We start from the raw sequence: 22539 nt of genomic DNA on the forward strand, positions 1-22539 counted from the left end.
GAACTTTAATTTTTAGAAAATGAGGCTGGATCAACAGTTACGGTGAATGGATTGCGCTATCGAGAGATGATTAATGAGTTTTTATGGACGGAATTGGATGGTACTGATCTGGACAACGTTTACTTTCAACACGACGGCGCTACGTGCCACACAAGCAACAAAACCATTGATGTTTTACGATTGAATATCAAAATAACACCTCTTATTGGAAAACCCTGTATAAGAAATATAACGGTCAATGTGCCAGAGGCCTGATGGGTGCAACATATCGATGTCATTAGTATATTCATTTGCTATACTATCTTTGTAGGCGAGGAACTGGTCAGTTTGCTATAATTCAAGGTCATTAAAATAACATTTTTTTTACATTTTTTAGTCCGTTCATAATGTTTATAAAATTGACTACTCATTGTTGTTGCGGATACTACAATAATTGTCTATGGTACCCGAATAATTAGCGAAACCTCCATTGAATGGATACATACACCAGTAGGAAAGCGTGCTTTATTTTTATCAATATAAATAAAGTAATGTACAATATACGTGCTGCTAAAATTCAGAAACGAGTCACGCTACGATCAAGGGAGTTATATGGTGTGGTAGCCCTCTATCCCCCATCCATGAAGAAGGTTCCCGTATTTACCTGAAGGGCGTGCTTTTAAACAGTTAAGTTTTAAACCTTCAAGAATATTCGAGAGCGTTCCACAACATTCCAGAACATCCCGGAACATTCTGGAACATTCAGGAAGATCTTAATGTTGTTATTAGTGCCTGAAGTGTTTAGAGATGTTTAAATGTTATAAGAAGTCAGGGACTCGAATCGAATTAAATTAGATTTAATGTAGTTTTTTAACAGTAACATTATGGTACACAGTAGTGAATGGTGGAAGAAGTTAGAGATGCCTGAGAAAGACATTAGCAATAGCAAAGCATTGCGGGAGATCTACAGTTTTATATCAAGACTGGTGAAAATTTGCACACATGACCTTCAAAACAAGAGTAAGGTCACTTTCTAAATTTAAGTTAAAAAAACGAATGCCTGGGCAACGCTGGGAACTACCTAGTAGTCTCTATAAAATATTGATATACTAGATGAGACACGAATATAACGAAATATTGATATACAAGATGAAACACGAATATGACGAAATATTGATATACTAGATGAAACGCGAATAGAACGATATATTGATATACGAGATAAGACACAAATATAACGAAATATTGATATACTTGATGAAACGCGAATATAACGATATATTGATATACTAGATGAAACGCGAATATAACGAAATATTGATGTACTAGATTAAACAGGAATATAAAGAAATATTATTATACTAGATGAATCCCGAATATAACGAAATATTGATATACTAGATGAGACACGAATATAAAGAAATATTGATATACTAGCTGAAAAACGAATATAACGTAATATTGATATACTAGATGAAAACGACTATGAAGAAATATTGATATACTAGATGAAAAACGTATATAACGAAATATTGATATACTAGATGAGACACTAATAAAACGAAATATTGATGTACTAGATGAAACACGATTATAACGAAATATTGATAAACTAGATGAGACAAGAATATAGCAAAATATTGATATACTAGATGAAACACGAATATAACGAAATATTGATATACTAGATGAAACACGTATATAACGAAATATTGATATACTAGATGAAAAACGTATATAACGAAATATTGATATACTAGATGAGACACGAATATAACGAAATATTGATATACTAGATTAGACACGAATATAAAGAAATATTGATATACTAGATGAAACGCAGAATATACGAAATATTGATATACTAAATGAGACACGAATATAACGAAATATTGATATACTAGATGAGACGCGAATATATATTGTCCTCTTCCCGTATTATGTTGATCCAGTAAGAAGTTGTTAGACTAAGTTGATCCACCTTAAACACCATATAACTTGGCTATTATGGAATACATCTGAATGAATTGACAACAGTGGTACAATAATTATCAATGTTGCCAGTTTGCCAGAAAAACCATTTGATATACTGTTAGTAAAATTTTCAAAATTTGTATGGAAATCGGATGCATAATTTATGTTGATCTACCCAAATTGGCATACTTATGTTGATCTCATATATATTGATCTATTCCCGTAGTATGTTGATCTACCCAAATTGGCATACTTATGTATGTTGATCTCATATATATTGATCTATTCCCGTAGTATGTTGATCCAGGTAAGAAGTTATTAGACAAAGTTGATCTGTGTCCCTATATATGGTTTTACTAAATGAACCAATCAAGGGGCAATCGGTGGACTGTTCATCACAAGGTTTTATGTGATTCCGTAATCTTTTGTGATATTGAACTCAAAGTATTAGTCTCTAGAGTCGAATATCGCATGAAATGACTGTGAGATGGTACCGTTTCAAATCAAAATGACGTGTGTTTCTTGAATTGTTTATAAGAAATGTATGCGTATTTAGATTGAAACGAAAATTTCGCAAAAACAAATCCATAAAAAAATCATAACTTAGCAGGGGTACACGGGTTCATAGGGTGAGGTTTGTCTAAGTCCTGGCGGCGGATGCGTTTGCCCATCTACTGCGTGGCGGGCCGGATCGAAAGAAACTGGTTGAGGGATACCTTTCGACCATAAAAATCCAAAATGGCGGCAAAAGGAATAATGTTATGTAGAAAATTTTGAACTTGTATCTTTTACCATCTCTCCTGATTACGCTTCGTGACTTAGTAGGGGAGGCCGGGTTCTTGGTTATAATGGGTAATTAATGGATGATTGGACGCGGTTGGAGCTAACTAAAAACTGTCCAAAGAAGCGAAGCTATCAGTCCACAATGGAGTGCTGGTACCTACCCTAATATATGTTGCTTGAATTGTTTATAAGAAATGTATGCGTATTTAGATTGAAAAGAAACTTTCGCAAAAATCAAATCCATAAAAAATATCTACTGCGTGGCGGGCCGGATCGAAAGAGACTGGTTGAGGGATACCTTTTGACCATCAAAATCCAAAATGGCAGCAAAAGGCATAATGTTATATGGGAAATTTTGAACTTGCATCTATAACTATCTCTCCTGATAACGCTTCGTGACTTAGTAGGGGTGGCCGAGTTCTTGGTTATAATGGGTAATTAATGGATGATTGGACGAGGTTGGAGCTAACAAAAAACTGTCCAAAGAAGCGAAGCTAGCAGTCCACAATGGAGTGCTGGTACCTACCCTAATATACGGAAGTGAGGCATGGAACTGGCAGAAGAAGGCTGAAAGTAGACTGAATACTGTAGAAATGAGATCCCTGAGGCATATGTACGGTAAAATCATGTATGACAAAATGTGCGTATGCTGTGTCTATTCTACAGATATTTTATTAGAGCCTGTTAAAAAGAGCTAGCAGCATTGATCCCCGGTGCACCGTGCACGTGCTTGATACTCGACGGACCGAGCGGAATACACGTTCACAGTTAAGTTGATGTTATCTATACATATATGAACGGGTCGTTTCTCCGACTCGTTTTATCGTAAGTCGGCTCGCATGTGGAACGAGCTATCAATATAATCCGGGCCTCTTTAAGACCCGCATTAATAAATTCATTCCTACAGCCCCTACCTTAACCCGCCTCATAACGCTGCCCAACCGGTTGGCGACATAGTTTCTATGTATTTAACGTGTAAAGACAGGGGCGCTCTAGTGAGAGGTGTCACATAAAAAAATCATACCGCCGAATTTGAATATGGAGACTTACAAAAACTTCCGTCTGGAGCCAGTGAGACTATGGCATCCTCAAAGGAGACCTCAAAGGAGATGACGAGGAGGAAGGTGGGAGAGTACCTGGCTATTCAGATATAACCAAACACTAATTGTAAAATAGTGCAAATTAATTTTAATAAAATTTATTTGGACCCGCGACCTACGGATTGCTAGTCGAGAGCCACCTCAAGTAGTTTGATATGTTTGGTGACTTAGCAGGAGTGCCCGGGTTTATGGGGTGAGGTTTGTTCGGTTCTTTGCGGCGGATGCGCTTGCCTACCAAATGCGTGGTGGGCCGGATCGATTAATCCTATTTCAACGCATCGCCTTGCAACGCAGTAGGAGAGTTGGAATCTTATGTTTATCACTCGAACACACTGACCCCCAGAATACTAACCACCCATCCATACCTATTTCCTTCCCAGAACTCACTGACCTTCCTTTCTTTCAAAATACCCCCAACACAGCATTCACAAAGATGACATAGGCCTTGAGGGTTACGACTTTCCCTAGGGCCTCCTGTGTGGAGACGATGTAAAAAAATACAAAAAATAAACAACTATCTCGCTAAAACGTTGGCGGTGACTAATGGTAGGTGTATTGGTTATCTAATATATTGGCTCCCGGGGCGGCGGTACACATAATTGTAATAATTCTCGAGGGCTCTGATGTACAGACATTATGGCTCCTGTTGATTGACGAACATATACTAAAACATCGTTGGTTGGAATCGGTGCTTGAAATGACTTTAGCCATGTTTAGTAAAAAACAAATTGGAATAAATTTTTCAGCAATTTCAATTAAAAATTTGAAAAATTAAATTCTCACCAATCTAATCACCGCAATTTTAATAAGCACATATTATGGATATTACGCTTTGTTTCAACTTAATCATTACAAGAAACTTACGTCGGGAGAGATGGTAAAAGATACATTAAAATAAAATTTTATTCAATCAATGTTCAAAATTTCTCTTATAAAATGACTTAGACAAATCTCACCCCATGAACCCGGGCACCCTTGCTAAGTCACGAAACGTAGTAAATGATGCATTAAAGTTACATTTTTGTTTAATCAAGTTCAAAAGATTTTGTTGATCTCATATATATTGATCTATTCCCGTAGTATGTTGATCCAGGTAAGAAGTTATTAGACAAAGTTGATCTGTGTCCCTATATATGGTTTTACTAAATGAACCAATCAAGGGGCAATCGGTGGACTGTTTATCACAAGGTTTTATGTGATTCCGTAATCTTTTGTGATATTGAACTCAAAGTATTAGTCTCTAGAGTCGAATATCGCATGAAATGACTGTGAAATGGTACCGTTTCAAATCAAAATGACGTGTGTTGCTTGAATTGTTTATAAGAAATGTATGCGTATTTAGATCGAAACAAAAATTTCGCAAAAACAAATCCATAAAAAAAATCATAACTTAGCAGGGGTACACGGGTTCATAGGGTGAGGTTTGTCTAGGTCCTGGCGGCGGATGCGTTTTCACATCTACTGCGTGGCGGGCCGGATCGAAATAAACTGGTTGAGGGATACCTTTCGACCATAAAAATCCAACATGGCGGCAAAAGGAATAATGTTATGTAGGAAATTTTTAACCTGTATCTTTTACCATCTCTCCTGATTACGCTTCGTGACTTAGTAGGGGAGGCCGGGTTCTTGGTTATAATGGGTAATTAATGGATGATTGGACGCGGTTGGAGCTAACTAAAAACTGTCCAAAGAAGCGAAGCTAGCAGTCCACAATGGAGTGCTGGTACCTACCCTAATATATGGAAATGAGGTATGGAATTGGCAGAAGAAGGCTGAAAGTAGACAAAATACTGTAGAAATGAGATCCCTGAGGCATATGTGCGGTAAAATCATGTATGGCGAAATGTGCGTATGCTGTGTCTATTCTACAGGTATTTTATAAGGGCCTGTTAAAAGGAGCTAGCAGCATTGATCCCCGGTGCACCGTGCACGTGCTTGATACTCGACGGACCGAGCGGAATACACGTTCACAGTTAAGTTGATGTTATCTATACATATATGAACGGGTCGTTTCTCCGACTCGTTTTATCGTAAGTCGGCTCGCATGTGGAACGAGCTATCAATATAATCCGGGCCTCTTTAAGACCCGCATTAATAAATTCATTCCTACAGCCCCTACCTTAACCCGCCTCATAACGCTGCCCAACCGGTTGGCGACATAGTTTCTATGTATTTAACGTGTAAAGACAGGGGCGCTCTAGTGAGAGGTGTCACATAAAAAAATCATACCGCCGAATTTGAATATGGAGACTTACAAAAACTTCCGTCTGGAGCCAGTGAGACTATGGCATCCTCAAAGGTGACCTCAAAGGAGAAGACGAGGAGGAAGGTGGGAGAGTACCTGGCTATTCAGATATAACCAAACACTAATTGTAAAATAGTGCAAATTAATTTTAATAAAATTTATTTGAACCCGCGACCTACGGATTGCTAGTCGAGAGCCACCTCAAGTAGTTTGATATGTTTGGTGACTTAGCAGGAGTGCCCGGGTTTATGGGGTGAGGTTTGTTCGGTTCTTGGCGGCGGATGCGCTTGCCTACCAAATGCGTGGTGGGCCGGATCGATTAATCCTCTTTCAACGCATCGCCTTGCAACGCAGTAGGAGAGTTGGAATCTTATGTTTATCACTCGAACACACTGACCCCCAGAATACTACCCACCCATCCATACCTATTTCCTTCCCAGAACTCACTGACCTTCCTTTCTTTCAAAATACCCCCAACACAGCATTCACAAAGATGACATAGGCCTTGAGAGTTACGATTTTCCTTAGGGCCTCCTGTGTGGAGACGATGTAAAAAAATACAAAAAATAAACAACTATCTCGCTAAATCGTTGGCGGTGACTAATGGTAGGTGTATCTATTGGTTATCTAATAAATGGCTCCCGGGGCGGCGGTACACATAATTGTAATAATTCTCGAGGGCTCTGATGTACAGACATTATGGCTCCTGTTGATTTACGAACATATACTAAAACATCGTTGGTTGGAATCGGTGCTTGAAATGACTTTAGCCATGTTTAGTAAAAAACAAATTGGAATAAATTTTTCAGCAATTTGAATTTAAAATTTGAAAAATTAAATTCTCACCAATCTAATCACCGCAATTTTAATAGGCACATATTATGGATATTACGCTTTGTTTCAACTTAATCATTACAAGAAACTTACGTCGGGAGAGATGGTAAAAGATACATTAAAATAAAATTTTATTCAATCAATGTTCAAAATTTCTCTTATAAAATGACTTAGACAAATCTCACCCCATGAACCCGGGCACCCCTGCTAAGTCACGAAACGTAGTAAATGATGCATTAAAATTACATTTTTGTTTAATCAAGTTCAAAAGATTTTTTAAGCATGGATTTGACGTTTTTGAAAGTTCCATTTCAATATAAATACGCGTGAGGCAGTCTATCCTCTTTAAGTACAGAGTCATTTTCATAGAATATGGATGTTCTAACGGAATCTAAAAAGTACCACAACGCGCGCGAAATTGGCGGTTACAAGTTACAACACATGCAAGCGGTCAAGTTTGTCAGAAATATATAGATCAACAAAATAAATCGTGTAAAATGTATATGCGACCGAAAAATGGGCGTGGCTTACAGCAAAATCTCGATGACACAAGTTGATCTGTAGGGATTTACATATGTATGCCAGCTTGGGTAGTGGATCAACATATCCGGGGTGGATCAACAAATGCAAACGGATCAACATATACCTGGCGTACCGTCGCGCGAGATCAACATAGTACGAGAGGGGATAAATATAACAAAATATCTATATACTAGATGAAACACGAATATAACGAAATATTGATATACTAGATGAGACACGAATATAACGAAATATTGATATACTAGATTAGACATGAATATTAAGAAATGTTGATATACTAGATGAAACGCAGAATATACGAAATATTGATATACTAGATGAGACACGAATAAAACGAAATATTGATATACTAGATGAAACGCAGAATATACTAAATATTGATATACCAGATGAGACACGAATATAACGAAATAATGATATACTTGATGAAACACGATTATAACGAAATATTGATATACTAGATGACAAACGAATATAACGAAATATTGATATACTAGATGACAAACGAATATAACGAAATATTGATATACTAGATGACAAACGAATATAACGAAATATTGATATACTAGATGACAAACGAATATAACGAAATATTGATATACTAGATGACAAACGAATATAACGAAATATTGGTATACTAGATGAAAAACGAATATTACGAAATATTGATATACTAGATGACAAACGAATATAACGAAATATTGATATACTAGATGAGACGCGAATATAACGAAATATTGATATACTAGATGACAAACGAATATAACGAAATATTGATATACTAGATGACAAACGAATATAACGAAATATTGATATACTAGATGAGACGCGAATATAACAAAATATCTATATACTAGATGAAACACGAATATAACGAAATATTGATATACTAGATGAGACACGAATATAACGAAATATTGATATACTAGATTAGACATGAATATTAAGAAATGTTGATATACTAGATGAAACGCAGAATATACGAAATATTGATATACTAGATGAGACACGAATATAACGAAATATTGATATACTAGATGAAACACGATTATAACGAAATATTGATATACTAGATGAGACACGAATATAACGAAATATTGATATACTTGATGAAACGCGAATATAACGGTATATTGATATACTAGATGAGACACGAATATAACGAAATATTGATATACTAGATGAGACGCGAATATAACAAAATATTGGTATACTAGATGAAACACGAATATAACGAAATATTGATATACTAGATGAGACACGAATATAACGAAATATTGATATACTAGATGAGACGCGAATATAACAAAATATCTTTATACTAGATGAAACACGAATATAACGAAATATTGATATACTAGATGAGACACGAATATAACGAAATATTGATATACTAGATTAGACACGAATATTAAGAAATATTGATATACTAGATGAAACGCAGAATATACTAAATATTGATATACCAGATGAGACACGAATATAACGAAATAATGATATACTTGATGAAACACGATTATAACGAAATATTGATATACTAGATGACAAACGAATATAACGAAATATTGATATACTAGATGACAAACGAATATAACGAAATATTGATATACTAGATGACAAACGAATATAACGAAATATTGATATACTAGATGACAAACGAATATAACGAAATATTGGTATACTAGATGAAAAACGAATATAACGAAATATTGATATACTAGATGACAAACGAATATAACGAAATATTGATATACTAGATGAGACGCGAATATAACGAAATATTGATATACTAGATGAAACCGCATGCGAATGAAACGCATATACTTTACTTTTGAACTGTGAAGATTGCTTGACAGAAATTAGAATTGTAAAATATGTTTTTTTTTTTTTATAGTGAATACCTCACATGAGTCCCAGCTGCTCCCGTCTGGAGCCAGTGAGACTATGGCATCCCCAATTGGGGGATGTTGTGAGGCTGAAAGTAAGTGGGGAAGGGAAAGAGGAAGGTGGGGAAGTACCTGGCTATTCAGATCTAGTCACTAAACACGGCTAAAGCCATTTGGAGCAACGTTTCAATTCTGAATGGTGGTCTTACACCAGGGCGATACTGGTAGTATCTTCCACTCTGAATAAATCATGTAAATTTGTAGTTGTGACATTAAAAAAACTGACCAAAGGTTAGGACTTTTTACTGAAAGTCCAGCTGGGCGTAAAACTAAATAAATTTAAATATATATAAAAATACGTTGTGGTCATCCTTGCATATCTCTTAAAACGAAGTCGTTCAACTATGACCTTTGTGAACACGTCCAAGGCAGTGAGATTGTATCACGAATTTTCATTATATACCTATTTAGTTTTAGCGATAGTAATGGGATTTACCGAGAAGTGTGTGCACTGCACAAATAACAACGTATATTGAATAAGTATCATCAATTCTTATGCAAAACACGTCGCCGGGAAGTACGTGCTATAAATTGGTACTGGTTATTGACGACAATTATTTGATAGAAAGCCATCGGTTCAATATCAGCTGGAAATGCGATCACTTGAAAAAATTAAACAAAATTGCTGATAACAACTGATAGATGCTTCTAAACTCATTTTGTATTTACATGACCTCAGTCGGTTTTGCCCTTTGCATGCCTAAAAATCTTTGTTTCCGTGTCGTCTATTTGAATTATTTCTGATGAACATATTACTAAAATCTCAAATGTTTCTAGAGGGATTACTCGGGAAGTTACTAATTCATCGTCTAGAAAAATAAAATCTGGTGCTTTTCGCCAATTTTCAGTTGAAAACCGTGCAATTATAAAATTTTACATAAAAAATTTGCAAGTTTTTTATTAATATTAAATATAAATAGCTTACATCCGTACGGATCGGTCTAAATATATAAATATATTATAGTAGAGATATTTTGGGTTTTCCAATAAGAGGTGTTATTTTGAATAGCCCGCTATTTCGTTAGATGTTACTTTTGAAGCTGTCATTTTTTGACATTTGACAAGTAAAAACTACGTAATTGTCAAAAATGGAAGGATACACGCTTCAACAACGCATTGAAATTATTAAAATTCACTTGAGTGAATCAAATGCAAATCATCTTGAGTGATGAGGCCCATTTCCACCTCGGTGGCTTCGTCAACAAGCAAAATCGTCGCATCTGGGGCTCGGAAAACCCAAGAGTTATTGTTGAAAAGCCTCTCTATCCTTAACGTGTGACTTTTTGGTACGGTTTATGGTCCGGCGGAGTCATTGGACCTCACCTTTTCGAAAATGAGGCTGGAGCAACAGTTACGGTGAATGGATTGCGCTATCGAGAGATGATTAATGATTTTTTATGCCCGGAATTGGATGGTATTGATTTGGACAACGTTTACTTTCAACAAGACGGCGCTACGTGCCACACAAGCAACGAAACCATTGATCTTTTACGATTGAATATCAAAATAACACCTCCTATTGGAAAATCCTGTATAACGTTAATGTGGTTTGTGGCGATCGGCGGAAATAAGATTGTGTTAAATTCATAAATACAAACCGCAAACAACTTCCTTTTAGCTAATTAGTGTATTATTATTTTTTTAATACTGATAAACCACGGTAATTATTTGAATTAATATTTCAAATACTAAAATAAGTCGCTATCCGCATCTCTCTGTTTCTGCGCTTAGTTCTTCTAAACTACACAACGGATTTTGATATAGTTTTCACTATCATTTAGATAATTTCTTCCGGAAGGTTTACATATATAATACATGCATATTATATTTATAAAAAGTAGCCAAAAGTCGAACAACATGTCAGCTAGTTAAATAGTATTAAAAAAAATTGTCGCTACCCGCGTCTGTCTGTTTGTGCGCTGGCTAAACCTTATGGGATACATCAAAATAATGTACTAAGGAATTGTATATCTTTAAAAGGTCTACATAAAAGTCAGCCACGGTATATGTCTATCTCCTAATGATAACTCTTAGCAACGCCGCGTACACATCAGCTATTCATAATGTATAACAGATTCAGTTTGGTGTTTGGAAAAGTGTAATGTAGTCGGAATATCAGAATGTTATTTATGATACGATGTATGAATTTGAATGGGGCTAGGAGTGCGTGCTAAGACAGAGTTGTTTGGCGGACTGTCTTCTCTGCCTACCCCTGCGGAGAAGGTTTCTAATTGTTAGTTAGTTAGTTTAATGAAATGATGCTCTTAAATTTTCGCTGCTTTGGCAAAACGAGATAACGGTATATTTTGACATTTTCTGATAACAGCGTACCCACCAATGTCATTTGGTAAAACCCCGACACATTTATTTTCTTTGGTAAATCCCAAATCTCAATAAAGAGCCACTTGCAGGATGACGTTTTCCATTTTTTTTTTTGAGAAACCGTACAAACTTCCCACTGCTTCCAACCTTCTGGAGCTAGTGAGACTTTGGCATCCCCAATTGGGGTATGTTGTGAGGATGAAGGAAAGTGGGGAAGGGAAGTAGGTGATAGGAAGTACCTGGTTATTCATATTTGATCACCAAACACGGCCAAAGCTATTTCAAGCAATTCTGAATGGTGGTCTTACACCAGGGCGATACTGAGAGTATCTTCCACTATGGAACTTGCGGCAAATATACTATACAGGGTGTCCTGAAGAAAAGTGAGCTAACTTAATTCTACACGATACTAGAAGTAAAAAAGATACAAAACTTTTTTCGAAATTTCAATGTTTATTTTCCCTTACAAACAATTCAACTTCTAAACCTAAAAATTAACTCAAATCCTTGTAATTTTGAAAAATGTAATTATCTTTTTTACTTGTACTATCATGTAGAATAACTTCTTTTCGAATGTACACGTTTAATTTATTTTAAAAATATATTGATCCAACTTAATGTCTAATATTATTGTAGTAAAGAGCAGGACTAGCACGGACGATCGATAAAACCTTTTATCAATACAATATTGACTAAATCCGTCATCTATGGTTAGTTAGCGATATTTGCGAGTACGGTCAAAATATGATTCCTACAGCCGGTTGCCAAAAGCCGACGTCCAAGTTGTCGGATAAGCTGTCAATATGTATAATTTTTTGGATAATTTCGTTCGTTATGCAAAATAACTGACTTATTGATGAATGGTGGTGAACTAACTAAGCTTTTAGAACTGAAAAAATAGCATTAACATAACCATAGATATAGATATTAGTATTTTTAACTTTTACGTGACCGTCTAACGTTTAGATGTCAACTCACAGAGAGATGCGCCAATGTTGCCAGCGTATATCGAATTCTGATTTATTGCGTTATCAATACCATAAAAAATAACCGACTTCAAAAGAAGTATTAAGATATCGATTATCGACACGGGAATACATACAATGTAGCAACCCAACAAAGATTAATGATATGTTTTTCCACCATATATTTATCTTGTATAATGTTTGGTTTTTCCACCATATATTTTTCTTATGTAATGTTATTTTTTTCCACCGTATATTTATATTGTATTATGTTATGTTTTTACACTATATATTTTTCTTATACAATATTATGTTTTTCCGCTATATATTTATCTTGTATAATCTTATGTTTTTTCCACTATATATTTTTCTTATATAATGTTATGTTTTTCCACTAAATATTTTTCTTATATAATGTTATGTTTTTCCACCATATATTTATCTTGTATTATGTTATGTTTTTCCACTAAATATGTTTCTTATATAATGTTATGTTTTTCCACTGTATATTTTTCTTGTATAATGTTATGTTTTTTCCACTATATATTTTTCTTATATAATGTTATGTTTTTCCACTATATATTTACCTTGTGTAATGTTATGTTTTTCCACTGTATATTTTTCTTGTATAATGTCACGTTTTTCCACTTTATTGTTTATCTTGTATAATTATTAATTCATTATTTATCTTGAATAATGTTATGTTTTTCCACTGTATATTTTTCTTGTATAATGTCACGTTTTTCCACTATGTATTTTTCTTGTACATATAATGTTATGTTGTTCGTATATTATTTCTCTTTATAATTAACCACTTGTTATATTTTGATACGCTTACAAAAATTACTTTAAAAAAAAATCTACATACTAAAAAAACTTAACCAAATTTATAATTCATACAAATAACCACGTAAAATGTGACCTTAGAACGGGTACTTAGTATGGCACATTCTTTTCAACAGTTGTAAAAAAATATTTAAAAAAAATAGGTCTGGTTATTAACAGCGCGTCCGTGCTCGGGAAATACGTCTGTTTATCGGAAATTGTAAAGTTATCGATTTCACCGTGTTAAATCCCTAGGTACTTATTTAAATAAATAAAAATGCAAATGTTCGTTTGTTAAAAATCTCCAATCTCCTTTCTTCACCGATTGCTTTGAAATTTTGACACAAAGTTGCATTCGAATACGCGTTTGTTTTTATATACCTATATTATATAGATGTCACCTGTTTTCTGCGCTATTGTTTTTTCTATCTGCACAGACAGACTGAGCCATGGCAACACGTGGCGGGGTACATCTAGTTTAAAATAATGATTTAATTCGCCAAAGTAAGGAAAAGTGTATTGAGAATATATATTTTTTTAAAACACTAGAAATGAATTCCATATAACGTAGATTTGAAAGGAAATCAACTTCGCCACTGACTTAGTGTCTTTTGGTTTCGACGCATTTAGCACGCGCTCTATCTCTCTTACACTTGCCTGACGTACCCATGTATCGTCATCCAGTTCAAACTTTATATAATTGGTTAAACACGGTTAAGTTAGACTTTTGGATCACCAAACATTTGTTTTTAATCAAATACAGTTTTATGCCAAGTTTGATGAAATTTTGCACACTTTTACACCTTCAAAACATGAGGAACGTCACTGTTTACGTGAGATTTTGAAACCACCCCACCCACTTTAACTCTTGGTGTGCCGACGATAAATTTGTGTCCGTCATTTGTTTGTGATGATGTTTTTGTTAATTCTCTCATTTACCAGATAATATGTATAAATACGAATAAAAAAAATTGGATACGGCGGCACTTTATTGATACTACTTGATGAAATTACGCACACTTGAAGTTCAAAATAAAAAATTTACTGTCTACATCTGATTTCGAAAAAAAACTTTGTGGAAATCCCGGACAACGCCGGGCACTTGAGCTACTTATGCCAATATTGACGAAAACATTATTTAGTCAAATTATTCTAATAATATGTAGACAATTAAAATTGCATGTAAGTGGCTCATTATTATTTTATGTCTTCTGAGACTGGGTTTTTTTTTCCTTATTTCCGACGAATTTACGTACAAACCGGTTTCCAATTTTAAAAAAAACTATTAGCCAACGGTTTTTACTGATAAGTGATTAAATATTAAACAAAGAATTAAAAATATATTATATACTTATTTGCTGCTATTCGTTTGAGTAGTTATGTACCTAACTTATTTAAATGTATTTGTTGTAGGCCACAAATCTTTGTCAGAGGTGCACAACATTTTTAATAGACGTGAAACGTGGAGCACAATAGTAAAATACGACGTACTATCACTAGGTTGTCCTTCATTTGCGTATCTACTTCACGACGAACAAACGAACGAGCAGAATAGTAGAATACGACGTACTATCACTAGGTTGTCTTTAATTTACGTATCTACTTCTCGATGAATGAACGAGTGAGCAGAATAGTAGAATACGACGTACTATCACTAGGTTGTCCTTCATTTGCGTTTCTACTTCTCGACAAATAAACGAGCAAACAGAATAGTAGAATACGACGTACTGTCACTAGGTTGTCTTTAATTTACGTATCTACTTCTCGATGAACGAACGAGTGAGCAGAATAGTAAAATACGACGTACTATCACTAGGTTGTCCTTCATTTGCGTATCTACTTCACGACGAACAAACGAACGAGCAGAATAGTAGAATACGACGTACTATCACTAGGTTGTCTTTAATTTACGTATCTACTTCTCGATGAATGAACGAGTGAGCAGAATAGTAGAATACGACGTACTATCACTAGGTTGTCCTTCATTTGCGTTTCTACTTCTCGACAAATAAACGAGCGAACAGAATAGTAGAATACGACGTACTGTCACTAGGTTGTCTTTAATTTACGTATCTACTTCTCGATGAACGAACGAGTGAGCAGAATAGTAAAATACGACGTACTATCACTAGGTTGTCCTTCATTTGCGTTTCTACTTCTCGACAAATAAACGAGCAAACAGAATAGTAGAATACGACGTACTGTCACTAGGTTGTCTTTAATTTACGTATCTACTTCTCGATGAACGAACGAGTGAGCAGAATAGTAGAATACGACGTACTATCACTAGGTTGTCCTTCATTTGCGTTTCTACTTCTCGACAAATAAACGAGCAAACAGAATAGTAGAATACGACGTACTATCACTAGGTTGTCTTTAATTTACGTATCTACTTCTCGATGAACGAACGAGTGAGCAGAATAGTAGAATACGACGTACTATCACTAGGTTGTCTTTTATTTGCGTATCTACTTCACGACGAACAAACGAACGAGCAGAATAGTAGAATACTACGTACCATCACTAGGTTGTCTTTCATTTGCGTATCTACTTCACGACGAACAAACGAACGAGCAGAATAGTAGAATACTATGTACTATCACTAGGTTGTCTTTCATTTGCGTATCTACTTCACGACGAACAAACGAACGAGCAGAATAGTAGAATACTATGTACTATCACTAGGTTGTCTTTCATTTGCGTATCTACTTCACGACGAACAAACGAACGAGCAGAATAGTAGAATACTACGTACCATCACTAGGTTGTCTTTCATTTGCGTATCTACTTCACGACGAACAAACGAACGAGCAGAATAGTAGAATACTATGTACTATCACTAGGTTGTCTTTCATTTGCGTATCTACTTCACGACGAACAAACGAACGAGCAGAATAGTAGAATACTATGTACTATCACTAGGTTGTCTTTCATTTGCGTATATACTTCACGACGAACAAACGAACGAGCAGAATAGTAGAATACTATGTACTATCACTAGGTTGTCTTTCATTTGCGTATCTACTTCACGACGAACAAACGAACGAGCAGAATAGTAGAATACTATGTACTATCACTAGGTTGTCTTTCATTTGCGTATCTACTTCACGACGAACAAACGAACGAGCAGAATAGTAGAATACTATGTACTATCACTAGGTTGTCTTTCATTTGCGTATCTACTTCACGACGAACAAACGAACGAGCAGAATAGTAGAATACTATGTACTATCACTAGGTTGTCTTTCATTTGCGTATCTACTTCACGACGAACAAACGAACGAGCAGAATAGTAGAATACTATGTACTATCACTAGGTTGTCTTTCATTTGCGTATCTACTTCACGACGAACAAACGAACGAGCAGAATAGTAGAATACTATGTACTATCACTAGGTTGTCTTTCATTTGCGTATCTACTTCACGACGAACAAACGAACGAGCAGAATAGTAGAATACTATGTACCATCACTAGGTTGTCTTTCATTTGCGTATCTACTTCACGACAAACAAACGAACGAGCAGAATAGTAGAATACTATGTACTATCACTAGGTTGTCTTTCATTTGCGTATCTACTTCACGACGAACAAACGAACGAGCAGAATAGTAGAATACTATGTACTATCACTAGGTTGTCTTTCATTTGCGTATCTACTTCACGACGAACAAACGAACGCGCAGAATAGTAGAATACTATGTACTATCACTAGGTTGTCTTTCATTTGCGTATCTACTTCACGACGAACAAACGAACGAGCAGAATAGTAGAATACTATGTACTATCACTAGGTTGTCTTTCATTTGCGTATCTACTTCACGACGAACAAACGAACGAGCAGAATAGTAGAATACTATGTACTATCACTAGGTTGTCTTTCATTTGCGTATCTACTTCACGACGAACAAACGAACGAGCAGAATAGTAGAATACTATGTACTATCACTAGGTTGTCTTTCATTTGCGTATCTACTTCACGACGAACAAACGAACGAGCAGAATAGTAGAATACTACGTACCATCACTAGGTTGTCTTTCATTTGCGTATCTACTTCACGACGAACAAACGAACGAGCAGAATAGTAGAATACTACGTACCATCACTAGGTTGTCTTTCATTTGCGTATCTACTTCACGACGAACAAACGAACGAGCAGAATAGTAGAATACTATGTACTATCACTAGGTTGTCTTTCATTTGCGTATCTACTTCACGACGAACAAACGAACGAGCAGAATAGTAGAATACTATGTACTATCACTAGGTTGTCTTTCATTTGCGTATCTACTTCACGACGAACAAACGAACGAACAGAATAGTAGAATACGACGTACTGTCACTACATTTATGTATGTGCTTCACTTTATTTGACGTGTAACGTTTTCGGATAGCAAAAATCATTGTGAATAGTTGTATTTATTGAATTAATATGTGATTTTTGAGTACACGCGAATGGAAAGAAAGGCGCATCAGATTTGGTTTTTGTTCGAGAATGATTTTTGCACATCTCAAAAGTATGTTCAGTGGACCTAGTTCAATGAAACCATGCGCTTTGTCTCAATAACCATCTAAAATATTTACTATTTATAATATATAAAATATTATTTCTTATCCATAAGTATCATTGAATCGCTGACAGCCCTGAATTGTTAATGCCAAGTTGTGATGCCTACTCAGCTATTCCAAGTACAATTAATTTTGTGGGTAACAATAAACTCACTACTGACTATTATCATAGACACCTCCTACTTGGACTTATGCCAAGTCTTATACAAGCCTAGTATAAATTAGTTCAACTGTTGTTACACTGGTATATATTATACTTCTTTTGAATTACGCATAGCCGCGGGTGTTTTTATTTTTATTTTAGCTCAAAATTAGACTTTCCGAAAAATATTCATATCTTATGATCTATTTGATATTTTTCGATGAAACTTTCAATGTTTTACTTTAAAAAGATGGCTCTATTTATTTACTTAGCAATGTATGTGTAATTCTTTATTTTTTATGAACAAAAACATTCTACTTTATTGGGAATCATAGAAAAAACAGTATTCCACAATCGAAATATCTTTATTCATACAAAATTACAAGATTATTTAGAAATTTTCAATAGATATAAAAAAAAAAAAAAACTATAACCCAATAGTGCTTCAATGTGTAATAGCGTTCGAAACACTTTCCTTTATGCAGGGGCACATTGCAAAACTTGCACATGTACCGCGTTTCACTGCGTAGTTTGTGAGCGGAACATACGCGACAACGATTTTATTTTTTTGTTGTGTTTCAAACTCATTGTATTGACAGGTAGATAGATCGGGTACCGCCGACAATAGAAAACACATGACCCCGCACCCATTTAGAACCCCTTGTTTACAAATTTCCCGCTCCTTACTGCTTTGCGCAACAAAACGAGTAAACTCGTCTCCCGCGTCTTACTGTAAAAAGGCGTATGACGAGTTTTCTCGTTTCCCGCAATGAATGTGTTAATAACTGCATCACTTGCAATAGTGTACACATTAATTGTTCTTTAATTTATTGCTATTATTATCCTGTTTACCACTGTACGCTTGTAATTCGATCATCACTGTATTGTAAAAGCCGTTTATGGCGTTTGAATAAATAAATAAATAAGTTATCTTCCCTTTGAATTCATCTAAGATGACAACACCATATTGATTTTGATTTTTGGTTGGTTTGTTTTTGTTTTCAATATAAGATTTCATTACCCACGATCTGCGACCACTGTTAAGCAATATTCCTAACACACACAAGAAGCATAATAATCAAGTTGTGATTTGTGAACTAATCTGTTTTCCTTTGACCTGACTGACACTGTATCAGACGGAACTCAGTTGAAAGATTCTATAACCCCGTTCAGTTCATTTTTAGTGCTTCGTTTGGACAGTTCAACCGAAAACAATTCACAAGGTAGAGAATTAATTTATTTATCATTGGTAAATTGTACTATTTACATTTGCATATTATTAAAAAAACGTCAGCACATAATCGCTATTATACTATATTATAAATGGTTTAAAATCAAAGTCTGTTTGTGCGCTTAGTTCTTCTAAACTATGCAACGTAGATTGATAGTGTTTTCACTATCATTTAGAGAATTTCTTTCGAAAATTTTATCTATATAAAACATGTATATTATATTTATAGAATGTAGAGAAAAGTCAATGTTTTGTAATCAAGTCGTAAAAATAATATTTTCGGGCGCTTACATTGTTAACGCTGGCTAAACCTTATGAGATACCTACATCAAAATAATGTACTACGGAATTGTATATCTTAAAAAGGCCTACAAAAAAATCTTTTATGGTATATGTCTATCTCCTAAGGATAACCCCTAGCAACGCCGGGTACCTGTCAGCTAGTCTTGAACAATTCATCAAATTTCAATTAATTGAATTTCAAGTTCTGTGAAGCTTCTATTCAAGTGATGTTATTACCTATATAATTATTGGCCAGTTGTTTCACAAAACTGTTTCCTATTTCCAAGGTTGTTCTTATTGGTGTCATGAGAGTTTAGAGAGTGATAGAAGAAGTTGAGGACACAGGAATAGGTCAAATTGAAGTCAATGTAGTTTTTTAAGAATGAGAAACTGAGAAAAACATTAGCAATACTCAACTACTCAAAATGTATGAACTTACTCGTTATTTAAGAAACAACGATAAATATACGACAGGAACACGCTTAAAATACTTCGGACGGAAAAGGTATTTCTACCCGTTTGATCGATTGTTGCTTAATGGCAGAAAAGAATAAATTATCCAATGTTTTTGTATAAATTATCCAATGAATATTATATGCCAATCTCTTTCTAAAGGTCCCAACTATATGTTCATAATGATCAAATCGCAATACAATATTCTTCTTTTTATATTTATACTCGAGTCTTTCGTGTACATCGGTATTTCAACAAAGGGACCTTTTATTATTGAATACCTGACACTTGATAAGCAATGCGTTTGAAGATTAACTAAATAAGTAATTTTCGGTTAGGTTAGGTAAGGTATACCTTATATTTATGTACTTTTGGTATACCTTATATTGTAGGTAATAGGCATTAAAATCGCTTGACAAATGGAGTCTACAAACATTCGATTTCAAGCACAAAACTGATTTTATTTATTTTGTAAATAATTTTATAAGAAAGCAAAAAAGTTATTCAAGTGAAACTGTCACAGATAATCTTAGCTATAATACAGTATTTTTTAAAAAGTTGTTTCCTTTACGCGTTCATACATTTCTATTGAAAAAAAAAATTTTTTGTAGTTTACATTTATATTTTTATATCGAGTAATTTATTTTTTTATTTGTATTCTACTGAAACGAAACGATAGGAAAACCTTCAATTTATCTAAAGCATATTTTTTGGTATTCATAATGTACACCAATTCGTTATTAAGATTAATCAAAATAGTGATTTAGCATTAAGCTTCGCCTTAACCGCTTCTCTATTTTCTATGCATTGACTGAAACTATTTACAATTTTAAGGATAAGATTATCTGTGACAGTTTATTTTATTTCTTTTAAAATTACTAGCTGTACCCCGCCACGCGTTGCTGTGTTTCAATTTATCTGTGCATATAGAGAAACAGCAGCGCGTTTTGCTTTTACTTCAAATAAATTCCTGTTTTTTTTTAAAAAAGGAAGTTTTTACCTCTCACTATGTGACATCTATATAATATAGGTTATTAAAACACACGCGTATTTAAATTCAACGTTGAATCAAAATTAGACAATTTACACCATTTGGGTTCTGTTTGCTAAGCGATTTTTATGCCTTTTACCTATATGGTGATATAAAGCCCATTAAAAATATTGTATGGTGTAATTTTTAGATTAAAATTTGGTACGAGAGGGGCAATCTATTATTATATATCGCGACGCCTGGGTTGGAACTTTGGAACCCGATGCTTTGTACCACTCGATCAACTAACCGATGTCATTGTTTACAGATGTCGCTCAGCATGAGGTGCTTCTTGGTGCTGGCCTTTGCCGCATTCGCAGCATCCCAAGGAGAAGATTTGGATCCAGACCTACTCAAGGAGATCTTCGGAACTCCTTTGGAAAACGTAACCATTTTTATAATATTATTTATGTTTTATTTTATTTAATCTTCCGCTGGGTTCTCGTAAAGTGAATGCAAGAAAGTAAAAATTAAGAGGGTGTTAAGTAAGAGAAAAGAGGGCGTTAGTAAGAGTTAAGAGGGTGTTAAGTAAGGGTTAAGAGGGTGTTAAGTAAGAGTAAAAAGGGTGTCAAGACCCTTGCTACTGAATTCAGTGGCATCGCCAATCATGAATCTTGGCCCTTTCTATTCTGAATTCAGTAACATCGCCAATCACCAATCTTGGCCTTTTCTACTGAATTCAGAGGCATCGCCAATCACCAATCTTGGCCCTTTCTATTCTGAATTCAGTAACATCGCCAATCACCAATCTCGGCCCTTTCTATTCTGAATTCAGTAACATCGCCAATCACCAATCTTGGCCCTTTCTATTCTGAATTCAGTAACATCGCCAATCACCAATCTTGGCCTTTTCTACTGAATTCAGTGGCATCGCCAATCACCAATCTTGGCCCTTTCTATTCTGAATTCAGTAACATCGTCAATCACCAATCTCGGCCCTTGCTACTGAATTCAGTAGCATCGCCAATCACCAATCTCGGCCCTTTCTATTCTGAATTAAGTAACATCGCCAATCACCAATCTTGGCCTTTCTATTCTGAATTCAGTAACATCGCCAATCACCAATCTTGGCCCAGGCTATTCTGAATTCAGTAGCATCACCAATCACCAATCTTGGCCCTTTCTATTCTGAATTCAGTAGCATCACCAATCACCAATCTTGGCCGTTTCTATTCTGAATTCAGTAGCATCACCAATCACCAATCTTGGCCCTTTCTATTCTGAATTCAGTAGCATCACCAATCACCAATCTCGGCCCTTGCTACTGAATTCAGTGGCATCGCCAATCACCAATCTTGGCCATTGCTACTGAATTCAG

General features: G+C 35.0%; 1 protein-coding gene across 2 annotated transcripts in view; it reads left to right on the forward strand.

Moving 5' to 3' along the window:
• LOC149414076 (phenoloxidase-activating factor 2-like) overlaps positions 1-22539 on the forward strand; it is a 76038-nt gene that overhangs the window by 22245 nt on the left and 31254 nt on the right. Inside the window, exons 1-2 of one of the 2 annotated variants that reach the window (XM_089644274.1) lie at positions 19323-19448; positions 21490-21606. In XM_089644274.1, coding sequence (XP_089500400.1) covers positions 21490-21606 — 117 coding nt within the window. In that variant the 5' untranslated portion in view covers positions 19323-19448. Of the gene's footprint in view, positions 1-19322; positions 19449-21489; positions 21607-22539 lie in introns of those variants that run through there. The other variant, XM_089644273.1, reaches the window with a different exon arrangement.

This window comes from Hesperophylax consimilis, chromosome 20, assembly GCF_061612785.1.
Source record: "Hesperophylax consimilis isolate HC1 chromosome 20, BYU_Hcon_1.0, whole genome shotgun sequence".
Classification (NCBI taxonomy): domain Eukaryota; kingdom Metazoa; phylum Arthropoda; class Insecta; order Trichoptera; family Limnephilidae; genus Hesperophylax; species Hesperophylax consimilis.